A 13,160-nucleotide genomic window follows, 5' to 3' on the forward strand; every position below is an offset into this window, starting at 1 on the left:
AACACTGTTCTTTCCCTCCTCAGACATCATTACAGCCAACACTGTTCTTTCCCCCCTCAGACATCACTACAGCCAACACTGTTCTTTCCCCCCTCAGACATCATTACAGCCAACACTGTTCTTTCCCCCCTCAGACATCATTACAGCCAACACTGTTCTTTCCCCCCTCAGACATCATTACAGCCAACACTGTTCTTTCCCCCCTCAGACATCATTACAGCCAACACTTTTCTTTTCCCCCTCAGACATCATTACAGCCAACACTTTTCTTTTCCCCCTCAGACATCATTACAGCCAACACTGTTCTTTCCCTCCTCAGACATCATTACAGCCAACACTGTTCTTTCCCTCCTCAGACATCATTACAGCCAACACTGTTCTTTCCCCCCAGACATCATTACAGCCAACACTGTTCTTTCCCCCCCAGACATCATTACAGCCAACACTGTTCTTTCCCCCCCAGACATCATTACAGCCAACACTGTTCTTTCCCCTCAGACAGACATCACTACAACCAACATTGTTCTTTCCCCCCTCAGACATCATTACAACCAACACTGTTCTTTCCCCCCTCAGACATCATTACAACCAACACTGTTATTTTCCTCCTCAGGCATCATTACAACCAACACTGTTCTTTCCCCCCTCAGACATCATTACAACCAACACTGTTATTTTCCTCCTCAGACATTGCATGGGTGACAGAACAGCAGATACTGCAACAACCAAAAATACCAAGCTGCTCACATCCGTTTCATCTACAAAACATAAAAAATAAAGAGTCTGTCTGGGGCAAACAGCGGATCCGTTTCCCCTAATGAGGAATCCATCTTTAAAGACTCATCAAATTGAACTGCCCTCTTGAGAGAGAACCATTTTATTTCTAGTTAACATTCAGTCGGCTACTTACCTGTGTAATTAAAACTCCACTCCTCTAAATCTTCCTCCTCCTCTTTGACTACGATGTTAAATCTAGGTATTTCACTGAAGCTGTCAAGGCCTCCAGGGTAACCAATCTCCTGCCCCTGCGGTGTGTAGTCCCGGTCACCGTGGTTACCGTCAGGACCTAGTGACAGCGTTGGTCGGGGTTCAGTTGAGCAGGATGGGGACGGCCCACCAAAGTCCTAGAATACAGAATCAAATCAAATTGTATTTAAAGCGCATAAAAAAATTATAAATCGCAACACTGTATAGTAAATCAGTCAGTGCCACTTGTCAGTTAAAAAAAACGACATCATCATTTAAGAACCACCTTCTCCTGACTCATTAGCCTGCTGTGGGTTAACAAGCCTGTATAAAAGGGACTCTACGGTGACCCTTGACCCTATTCACACACATTAGCCTGCTGTGGGGTTACAAGCCTGTATGAAAGGTATTCTTCGGTGACCCTTGACCCTATTCACACTCATTAGCCTGCTGTGGGTTAACAAGCCTGTATGAAAGGGACTCTACGGTGACCCTTGACCCTATTCACACTCATTAGACTACTGTGGGTTAACAAGCCTGTATGAAAGGTATTCTTCGGTGACCCTTGACCCTATTCACACTCATTAGCCTGCTGTGGGTTAACAAGCCTGTATGAAAGGTATTCTTCGGTGACCCTTGACCCTATTCACACTCATTAGCCTGCTGTGGGTTAACAAGCCTGTATGAAAGGGATTCTACAGTGACCCTTGACCCTATTCACACTCATTAGCCTGCTGTGGGGTTACAAGCCTATTCTTCGGTGACCCTTGACCCTATTCACACTCATTAGCCTGCTGTGGGGTTACAAGCCTATTCTTCGGTGACCCTTGACCCTATTCACACTCATTAGCCTGCTGTGGGGTTACAAGCCTGTATGAAAGGTATTCTACGGTGACCCTTGACCCTATTCCCTCAGAGAGTCTCAGGGAGAGTAGGAATATGCACACACAAAAAAAAAAAAAAACACATTTCCAATTCACATGTGTGTATTAATACATACTGGTACATGTGTGTATTAATACATACTGGTACGTTATGACTAAAGGCCCTGACAATAAAGACTATGACTACAGGCCCTGACAATAAAGACTATGACTACAGGCCCTGACAATAAAGACTATGACTACAGGCCCTGACAATAAAGACTATGACTACAGGCCCTGACAATAAAGACTGACTACAGGCCCTGACAATAAAGACTACGACTACAGGCCCTGACAATAAAGACTATGACTACAGGCCCAGACAATAAAGACTATGACTACAGGCCCTGACAATAAAGACTATGACTACAGGCCCTGACAATAAAGACTATGACTACAGGCCCTGACAATAAAGACTATGACTACAGGCCCTGACAATAAAGACTATGACTACAGGCCCTGACAATAAAGACTATGACTACAGGCCCTGACAATAAAGACTACGACTACAGGCCCTGACAATAAAGACTATGACTACAGGCCCTGACAATAAAGACTACGACTACAGGCCCTGACAATAAAGACTACGACTACAGGCCCTGACAATAAAGACTATGACTACAGGCCCTGACAATAAAGACTATGACTACAGGCCCTGACAATAAAGACTATGACTACAGGCCCTGACAATAAAGACTATGACTACAGGCCCTGACAATAAAGACTATGACTACAGGCCCTGACAATAAAGACTATGACTACAGGCCCTGACAATAAAGACTATGACTACAGGCCCTGACAATAAAGACTATGACTACAGGCCCTGACAATAAAGACTACGACTACAGGCCCTGACAATAAAGACTATGACTACAGGCCCTGACAATAAAGACTATGACTACAGGCCCTGACAAAGACTATGACTACAGGCCCTGACAATAAAGACTATGACTACAGGCCCTGACAAAGACTATGACTACAGGCCCTGACAACAAAGACTATGACTACAGGCCCTGACAATAAAGACTGACTACAGGCCCTGACAATAAAGACTATGACTACAGGCCCTGACAATAAAGACTGACTACAGGCCCTGACAATAAAGACTGACTACAGGCCCTGACAATAAAGACTATGACTACAGGCCCTGACAATAAAGACTATGACTACAGGCCCTGACAATAAAGACTGACTACAGGCCCTGACAATAAAGACTATGACTACAGGCCCTGACAATAAAGACTATGACTACAGGCCCTGACAATAAAGACTGACTACAGGCCCTGACAATAAAGACTGACTACAGGCCCTGACAATAAAGACTATGACTACAGGCCCTGACAATAAAGACTGACTACAGGCCCTGACAATAAAGACTATGACTACAGGCCCTGACAATAAAGACTATGACTACAGGCCCTGACAATAAAGACTATGACTACAGGCCCTGACAATAAAGACTATGACTACAGGCCCTGACAATAAAGACTATGACTACAGGCCCTGACAATAAAGACTATGACTACAGGCCCTGACAATAAAGACTATGACTACAGGCCCTGACAATAAAGACTATGACTACAGGCCCTGACAATAAAGACTATGACTACAGGCCCTGACAATAAAGACTATGACTACAGGCCCTGACAATAAAGACTATGACTACAGGCCCTGACAATAAAGACTATGACTACAGGCCCTGACAATAAAGACTATGACTACAGGCCCTGACAATAAAGACTATGACTACAGGCCCTGACAATAAAGACTATGACTACAGGCCCTGACAATAAAGACTATGACTACAGGCCCTGACAATAAAGACTATGACTACAGGCCCTGACAATAAAGACTATGACTACAGGCCCTGACAATAAAGACTATGACTACAGGCCCTGACAATAAAGACTATGACTACAGGCCCTGACAATAAAGACTATGACTACAGGCCCTGACAGACAACACTGTTCTTTCTCCTCTCAGCCCAGTTTCCCAACAGCGCCTTGAAGATGTAGTCCGTGATCTTAAGCGCTCACAAATTTGTAACATATTGAACAAATTGGATTTGTATCATATCATGAATTGCAAAAAAATAAAAATAACTACATAAAAGGAGGAAGTGCACAATTTGGGGGGGGGCTCGTTGTGGCTCGTGAACTCTACATTCACAACTACTGGCTGCTGTTAAAAGCTCTGGAGCATCACTTTAACACTAAAGTGCATCGTTAGAACCTTCGTAGCAGCATCACTAAATCTCTGAGCTGTTTCTCAGTTGTCTTCGTAGCAGCATCACTAAATCTCTGAGCTGTTTCTCAGTTGTCTTCGTAGGAGCATCACTAAATCTCTGAGCTGTTTCTCAGTTGTCTTCGTAGCAGCATCACTAAATCTCTGAGCTGTTTCTCAGTTGTCTTCGTAGCAGCATCACTAAATCTCTGAGCTGTTTCTCAGTTGTCTTCGTAGGAGCATCACTAAATCTCTGAGCTGTTTCTCAGTTGTCTTCGTAGGAGCATCACTAAATCTCTGAGCTGTTTCTCAGTTGTCTTCGTAGCAGCATCACTAAATCTCTGAGCTGTTTCTCAGTTGTCTTCGTAGGAGCATCACTAAATCTCTGAGCTGTTTCTCAGTTGTACTTGAAAATGCTTGTTATTCACTAACCACCTCAGACCACTCAGAACAGCTCAGTGTGTCGTTAGACGCCCTTTTAAAATATAAATACATAGAAGATCTCTGCAAAATATAGAATCAAGATATATATATATATATATATATATATATATATATATATATATATATATATATATATATATATATATATATATATATATATATATATATATATATATATATATATATACACACACACACAGTACCAGTAAAAAATTGACACCTACTCATTCAAGGGTTTCTTTATTTTTACTATTTTCTACATTGTAGAATAATCGTGAAGACAAACTATAAAATAACACATATGGAATCATGTAGTAACCAGAATAAGTGTTATACAAGATAAAATATATTTCATATTTGAGATTCTTCAAAAGGAGCCCCCCTTTGCACACTCTAGGCATTCTCTCAACCAGCTTCATGAGGTTGAATGGAATGCTTTTCAATTAACAGGTGTGCCTTTCCTTCTTAATGCATCCTTCTTTCCTTCTTAATGCATTAATATGAAATAACTGGCTCTCATGAGGAAAGGAAGACCCCGAATGATCTCTACTGAAGAGGATACATTCATTAGAGTTAACTGCACCTCAGATTGCAGCCCAAATAAATGCTTCAGAGTTCAAGTAACAGACACATCTCAACATCAACTGTTCAGAGGAGACTGTGTGAATCAGGCCTTCATGTTCCAATTGTTGCTAAGAAACCACTACTAAAGGACACCAATAATAAGAAGACACTTGCTTGGGCCAAGAAACACGATCAATGGACATTAGACCGGTGGAAATCTGTCCTTTGGTCTGATGAGTCCAAATTTTTCATTCCAACCACCTTGTATTTGTGAAATGGGTGATCTCTGCATGGGTGGTTCCCGCGTGAAGTATGGAGGAGGAGGTGTGAGGATGCTTTGCTGGTGACACTGTTGGTGATTTATTTAGAATTCAAGGCACACTTAACCAGTACGGCTACCACAGAATTCTGCAGCGATACACCTTCCCATCTGGTTTGCGCTTATTGAGAATATAATTTGTTTTTCAACAGGACAATGAACCAACACATCCAGGCTGTGTAAGGGCTATTTGACAAAGAAGGAGAGTGGAGTGCTGCATCAGATGACCTGGCCTCCACAATAATCTGACCTATCTGATACATTTTATCGCCATTTCTGACTTTTGTTACTCGTCTACTTGGCTGGTGACTGTTTGTAATGATTTCTCTGCTGGGCGCTGTTCTCAGATAATCGCATGGTTTGCTTTCGCCGTAAAGCCTTTTTGAAATGTGACACCGTGGTTGGATGAACAAGAAGTTCATCTTTAAACCGATGTATAACACTTGTATGTTTTATTCATTTTTATAATGAGTATTTCTGTTTTTGAATTTGGCACTCTGCAATTTCACTGAATGTTGGCCAGGTGGGACGGGAGCGTCCCACACCCCCTAGAGAGGTTAAACTGGTATACTTCATTTTCTACAATTTTCTTTAACCAACTTTGGTCTTTAATGCATTAAAATTAATCACTTACCTTTGATGATCTTCATATGGTTACACTCACAAGTCTCCCAGTTACCCAATAAATGTTAATTTTGTTCGATCAAGTCCCTCTTTATATCCAAAAACCTGTCGGCCGACAGACAAGCTCCTTACTTTACTTCCACTTCCCTCTTCCATTTTCGCGGTTTTGGGTAGAGCAGACATTTCCATATATTTTTGTTAGCTGCATGTAGGGATGAAGCGGTTACCGGTTTCACGATAAAACACGGTACAATTCCAGACGGTTAGTAATACCGTTTCAAATTTGAATTATCATTAAAACCGTGTTTGATTACCGCGGTTTGAAAAACTCACGGTCAAAACAGTCCAGCATCAAACAAAGTTAGCGACAGTCTGACGCCGCACCGCGGGTTTGGTTTTGTGCGAAAACAAGGCGGAAGGCAGTGACAGCGCTTGGGAGATTTTTTCAGCCTTCCTAAGAGGACCAAATCTGAAGTGTGGTCGTATTTTGGGTTTTACAAGAGTGCTGAGGGAAACTTAATCGAAGATGGCCATCCTGTCTGCAGAACATGCAACAAGGCACATGGTTTGCTGCAACTACTGACCTCTGGACCAGTGAAAGTGGTTCAACCCCACATCAGCTTAACTATCCATTACCTCACCCCAAACTGGCAACTGGAATCAAACTGCCTGGAAACACAGTTCTTCCCAGAAGATCACTCGGCTCACACAACATCAGAGAATTGAGAATATGCTGGAAGAATGGGGAGATCAACAAGAAAGACCTGGTCTGCATAACCACAGACAACACAACAAACATGATCAAGGCATTTGAAGGGTTCTGTGACTTGGGTGCTTTGGCCATAATTTGAATCTGGCCATCTCAAAAGGCTCTGAAAATTAATTTTTAATAAAAATGGCACTAAAAAAAATAATTTTGCACGCCCAATTTTTCAGTTTTTGATTTGTTAAAAAAAGTTTGAAATATCCAATAAATGTCGTTCCACTTCATGATTGTGTCCCACTTGTTGTTGATTCTTCACAAAAAAATACAGTTTTATATCTTTATGTTTGAAGCCTGAAATGTGGCAAAAGGTCGCAAAGTTCAAGGGGGCCGAATACTTTCGCAAGGCACTGTATCAGTATCAACACACGACTCACTTAGCGAGGATCCTCTCTGCATGGTGTTGAGGGGAAATGCATGTTCGTTCCATCCTATCAGTATCAACACACGACTCACTTAGCGAGGATCCTCTCTGCACGGTGTTGAGGGGAAATGCATGTTCGTTCCATCCTATCAGTATCAACACACGACTCACTTAGCGAGGATCCTCTCTGCATGGTGTTGAGGGGAAATGCATGTTCGTTCCATCCTATCAGTATCAACACACGACTCACTTAGCGAGGATCCTCTCTGCATGGTGTTTAGGGTAAATTGCGTGTGACACCTTTGGCCGTTAGGATCGATGCATCATTAAAAACACTCGTAAGACGGGGGTGTGGCCAAGTAGCCACGCAAAACGAAAATCGTAACGATATGGGCAATTATAATTGTATTATTTTTTTTGTAATTATCCGCGCTTTCATGTCAATTAGTCAGGTGCGAGGTGCTACGGGGTCTAAATCAGTGGTTACGAAACAGATGACCTTTTTCAGTTGTAATAGTAAAACGCACAAGGTGAAATGTAGAAATTGGGTAGTTCATCATCAGTTTCTAGGCCGTTTATTGTAAATAAGAATTTGTTCTTAACTGACTTGCCTAGTTAAATAAAGGTTTAAGTAATTTTTTAATACATGTTTTAATTCATCAGTTCCTCGTGTCATGTTAGTCATTGCAGATCTTAAGAGAGACATTTATAACTGGTCTGAAATGTCCAGATCAACTAATGTTTTTTTAGCTTGTTTTTCTTTTAGCACATAGATTTTGTTTCATGTTTGAGTCACTCGGATATCACATCAATAAACATTATACATTGGCAAAATGTATAGAATTGCAAGAAAACTTGCTTCAAAAATTGCTACATTTTCTCTGCAACCCATGACAAAATGTGTAGAATTGCAGGGAATAAGTTTTAAACCTGTCAAAACAGTTGACACAAAACATGGGTCATGAACAGTGCTTGTGCCCATAGAAATAGACCTGGGAGAACAGAAGGGCGGGGCTGTTGGTCCTGCTGCTCTGATTGGATAAAGAAATAAACCTGGGAGAACAGAAGGGCGGGGCTGTTGGTCCTGCTGCTCTGATTGGATAAAGAAATAGACCTGGGAGAACAGAAGGGCGGGCTGTTGGTCCTGCAGCTCTGATTGGATAAAGAAATAGACCTGGGAGAACAGAAGGGCGGGCTGTTGGTCCTGCTGCTCTGATTGGATAAAGAAATAAACCTGGGAGAACAGAAGGGCGGGGCTGTTGGTCCTGCTGCTCTGATTGGATAAAGAAATAGACCTGGGAGAACAGAAGGGCGGGCTGTTGGTCCTGCTGCTCTGATTGGATAAAGAAATAGACCTGGGAGAACAGAAGGGCGTGGCTGTTGGTACTGCTGCTCTGATTGGATAAATAAATAGACCTGGGAGAACAGAAGGGTGGGCTGTTGGTCCTGCTGCTCTGATTGGATAAAGAAATAGACCTGGGAGAACAGAAGGGCGGGCTGTTGGTCCTGCTGCTCTGATTGGATAAAGAAATAAACCTGGGAGAACAGAAGGGCGGGGCTGTTGGTCCTGCTGCTCTGATTGGATAAATAAATAGACCTGGGAGAACAGAAGGGTGGGCTGTTGGTCCTGCTGCTCTGATTGGATAAAGAAATAGACCTGGGAGAACAGAAGGGCGGGCTGTTGGTTCTGCTGCTCTGATTGGATAAAGAAATAAACCTGGGAGAACAGAAGGGCGGGGCTGTTGGTCCTGCTGCTCTGATTGGATAAAGAAATAGACCTGGGAGAACAAAAGGGCGGGGCTGTTGGTCCTGCTGCTCTGATTGGATAAAGCGAAGCTGTATTTCTCATTCATAATTTCCCCCGGTCTTTTCCTGACATGTTTGGGTCTTGTCATTCAGATTGCTGCTGCCTCCTGTTAGTCTGCTACTATGATACAGCAATAGGTAAGAACACTTGCTATCAATGTGCATAATATCTAACAAGCAGAGCTTATTAACGCTAATTTATTAAGGACACACACATACCAGTCCGCACGCTGCTCCTAATCTGCAACTTTTTTTGGTCGATAAATGTGCAGGGAGATTTTGCCAACATCTACTTAGCAATATTAAAACACTTCCGTTTTTTCCCCCCGATCACGAGTATCATCTGATTATCAACTGTCAATTTACGGATACGACTACAAAGCATTGCCATGTCGGCACACTCCTCTCATAAGATGAAGTTCCCAGAGTGTTACACTACGAAGCAAAGCTAGATCTACTCAGGCTGCTACAAAGCTAGATCTACTCAGCCTGCTACAAAGATAGATCTACTCAGGCCGCTACAAAGATAGATCTACTCAGGCCGCTACAAAGCTAGATCTACTCAGGCCGCTACAAAGCTAGATCTACTCAGGCTGCTACAAAGCTAGATCTACTCAGGCTCCTACAAAGCTAGATCTACTCAGGCTCCTACAAAGCTAGATCTACTCAGGCTCCTACAAAGCTAGATCTACTCAGGCTGCTACAAAGCTAGATCTACTCAGGCTGCTACAAAGCTAGATCTACTCAGGCTGCTACAAAGCTAGATCTACTCAGGCTGCTACAAAGCTAGATCTACTCAGGCTGCTACAAAGCTAGATCTACTCAGGCCGCTACAAAGCTAGATCTACTCAGGCCGCTACAAAGCTAGATCTACTCAGGCCGCTACAAAGCTAGATCTACTCAGGCTCCTACAAAGCTAGATCTACTCAGGCTGCTACAAAGCTAGATCTACTCAGGCTGCTACAAAGCTAGATCTACTCAGGCTGCTACAAAGCTAGATCTACTCAGGCTGCTACAAAGCTAGATCTACTCAGGCTGCTACAAAGCTAGATCTACTCAGGCTGCTACAAAGCTAGATCTACTCAGGCTGCTACACAGCTAGATCTACTCAGGCTGCTACACAGCTAGATCTACTCAGGCTGCTACACAGCTAGATCTACTCAGGCTGCTACAAAGCTAGATCTACTCAGGCTGCTACAAAGCTAGATCTACTCAGGCTGCTACAAAGCTAGATCTACTCAGGCCGCTACAAAGCTAGATCTACTCAGGCCGCTACAAAGCTAGATCTACCCAGGCCGCTACAAAGCTAGATCTACTCAGGCCGCTACAAAGCTAGATCTACTCAGGCCGCTACAAAGCTAGATCTACTAAGGCCGCTACAAAGATAGATCTACTCAGGCTGCTACAAAGCTAGATCTACTCAGGCTGCTACAAAGCTAGATCTATTCAGGCTGCTACAAAGCTAGATCTACTCAGGCTGCTACAAAGCTAGCCAGCTTCATCCGTATTACGACGGTTGATATTGCTCGTCCGCCTGCCGCTAACTCCAGCAGGCTTGTAACTGCATGCATGTTGCGCGTCTTAATATAGATACAGCTACTACCGCGAAAGTATAACTGCCAGAATAAAGGAAACACCAATATAAGGTGTCTTAATATAGATACAGCTACTACAGAGAATGTATATATGAGAAAACACCAATATAAAGGTGTCTTAATATAGATACAGCAACTACAGAGAATGTATATATGATAAAACCCCACCATGAAGTGTGTTAATAGGGCGCTGGGCCACCATCAGAACAGCTTCAATGTGCTTTGACATAGATGGTACAAGTGTCTGGAACTCTATCGGAGGGATGCGACACACTTCTTCCACAAGAAATTACATAATTTGTTGTTTTGTTGATGGTGGTGGGAAAACGCTGGCTCAGGCCCTGCTCCAGAATCTCCCATAGTTCAACTGGGTTGAGATCTGGTGACTGAGACGGCCATGTGGTTTACATCGTGGTGACTGAGACGGCCATGTGGTTTACATCGTGGTGACTGAGACGGCCATGTGGTTTACATCGTGGTGACTGAGACGGCCATGTGGTTTACATCGTGGTGACTGAGACGGCCACGTGATTTACATCGTGGTGACTGAGACAGCATGTGGTTTACATCGTGGTGACTGAGACGGCCACGTGATTTACATCGTGGTGACTGAGACGGCCATGTGGTTTACATCGTGGTGACTGAGACGGCCATGTGGTTTACATCGTGGTGACTGAGACGGCCACGTGGTTTACATCGGGGTGACTGAGACGGCCACGTGGTTTACATCGTGGTGACTGAGACGGCCACGTGGTTTACATCGTGGTGACTGAGACGGCCATGTGGTTTACATCGTGGTGACTGAGACGGCTATGTGGTTTACATCGTGGTGACTGAGACGGCCATGTGGTTTACATCGTGGTGACTGAGACGGCCATGTGGTTTACATCGGGGTGACTGAGACGTCCATGTGGTTTACATCGGGGTGACTGAGACGGCCACGTGGTTTACATCGGGGTGACAGACGGCCATGTGGTTTACATCGTGGTGACTGAGACGGCCATGTGGTTTACATCGGGGTGACTGAGACGTCCATGTGGTTTACATCGGGGTGACTGAGACGGCCACGTGGTTTACATCGTGGTGACTGAGACGGCCACGTGGTTTACATCGTGGTGACTGAGACGGCCACGTGGTTTACATCGTGGTGACTGAGACGGCCATGTGGTTTACATCGTGGTTACTGAGACGGCCATGTGGTTTACATCGTGGTGACTGAGACGGCCATGTGGTTTACATCGGGGTGACTGAGACGTCCATGTGGTTTACATCGGGGTGACTGAGACGGCCACGTGGTTTACATCGTGGTGACTGAGACGGCCACGTGGTTTACATCGTGGTGACTGAGACGGCCATGTGGTTTACATCGTGGTTACTGAGACGGCCATGTGGTTTACATCGTGGTGACTGAGAAAGCATGTGGTTTACATCGTGGTGACAGACGGCCATGTGGTTTACATCGTGGTGACTGAGACAGCATGTGGTTTACATCGTGGTGACAGACGGCCATGTGGTTTACATCGTGGTGACAGACGGCCATGTGGTTTACATCGTGGTGACTGAGACGGCCATGTTGTTTACATCGTGGTGACTGAGACAGCAAGTGGTTTACATCGTGGTGACAGACGGCCATGTGGTTTACATCGTGGTGACAGAGACAGCCACGTGGTTTACATCGTGGTGACTGAGACGGCCATGGCATGTGGTTTACATCGTGGTGACTGAGACGGCATGTGGTTTACATCGTGGTGACTGAGACGGCCACGTGGTTTACATCGTGGTGACTGAGACGGCCACGTGGTTTACATCGTGGTGACTGAGACGGCCATGTGGTTTACATCGTGGTGACTGAGACGGCAGGTGGTTTACATCGTGGTGACAGACAGCCACGTGGTTTACATTGTGGTGACTGAGACGGCCATGGCATGTGGTTTACATCGTGGTGACTGAGACGGCATGTGGTTTACATCGTGGTGACTGAGACGGCACGTGGTTTACATCGTGGTGACTGAGACAGCATGTGGTTTACATCGTGGTGACTGAGACGGCACGTGGTTTACATCGTGGTGACTGAGACGTCATGTGGTTTACATCGTGGTGACTGAGACGGCACGGGGTTTACATCGTGGTGACAGACGGCCATGTGGTTTACATCGTGGTGACTGAGACGGCCATGGCATATGGTTTACATCGTGGTGACTGAGACGGCCATGTGGTTTACATCGTGGTGACTGAGACGGCCATGTGGTTTACATCGTGGTGACTGAGACAGCATGTGGTTTACATCGTGGTGACTGAGACAGCATGTGGTTTACATCGTGGTGACTGAGACAGCATGTGGTTTACATCGTGGTGACTGAGACAGCATGTGGTACATCGTGGTGACTGAGACGGCCATGTGGTTTACATCGTGGTGACTGAGACGGCCACGTGGTTTACATCGTGGTGACTGAGACGGCCACGTGATTTACATCGTGGTGACTGAGACGGCCATGGCATGTGGTTTACATCGTGGTGACTGAGACGGCATGTGGTTTACATCGTGGTGACTGAGACGGCCACGTGGTTT

At 44.6% G+C, this 13,160-nt stretch overlaps 1 protein-coding gene across 5 annotated transcripts in view; it reads right to left on the reverse strand.

Moving 5' to 3' along the window:
* LOC110494868 (uncharacterized) overlaps positions 1-13,160 on the reverse strand; it is a 29,039-nt gene that overhangs the window by 10,617 nt on the left and 5,262 nt on the right. For all 5 annotated transcript variants that reach the window (XR_016485612.1, XR_005036726.2, XM_036948522.2 and 2 more), the window contains exon 2: positions 911-1,124. Coding sequence is in view for 3 of the 5 variants with exons in the window: in XM_036948522.2 (XP_036804417.2) it covers positions 911-1,124 (214 nt within the window). In the remaining 2 variants the exon portion in view is untranslated. The remainder of the gene's footprint in view (positions 1-910; positions 1,125-13,160) is intronic.

The sequence above is a fragment of the Oncorhynchus mykiss genome, chromosome 13 (assembly GCF_057628025.1).
Source record: "Oncorhynchus mykiss isolate SJ-2025 chromosome 13, ASM5762802v1, whole genome shotgun sequence".
NCBI classification, from domain to species: domain Eukaryota; kingdom Metazoa; phylum Chordata; class Actinopteri; order Salmoniformes; family Salmonidae; genus Oncorhynchus; species Oncorhynchus mykiss.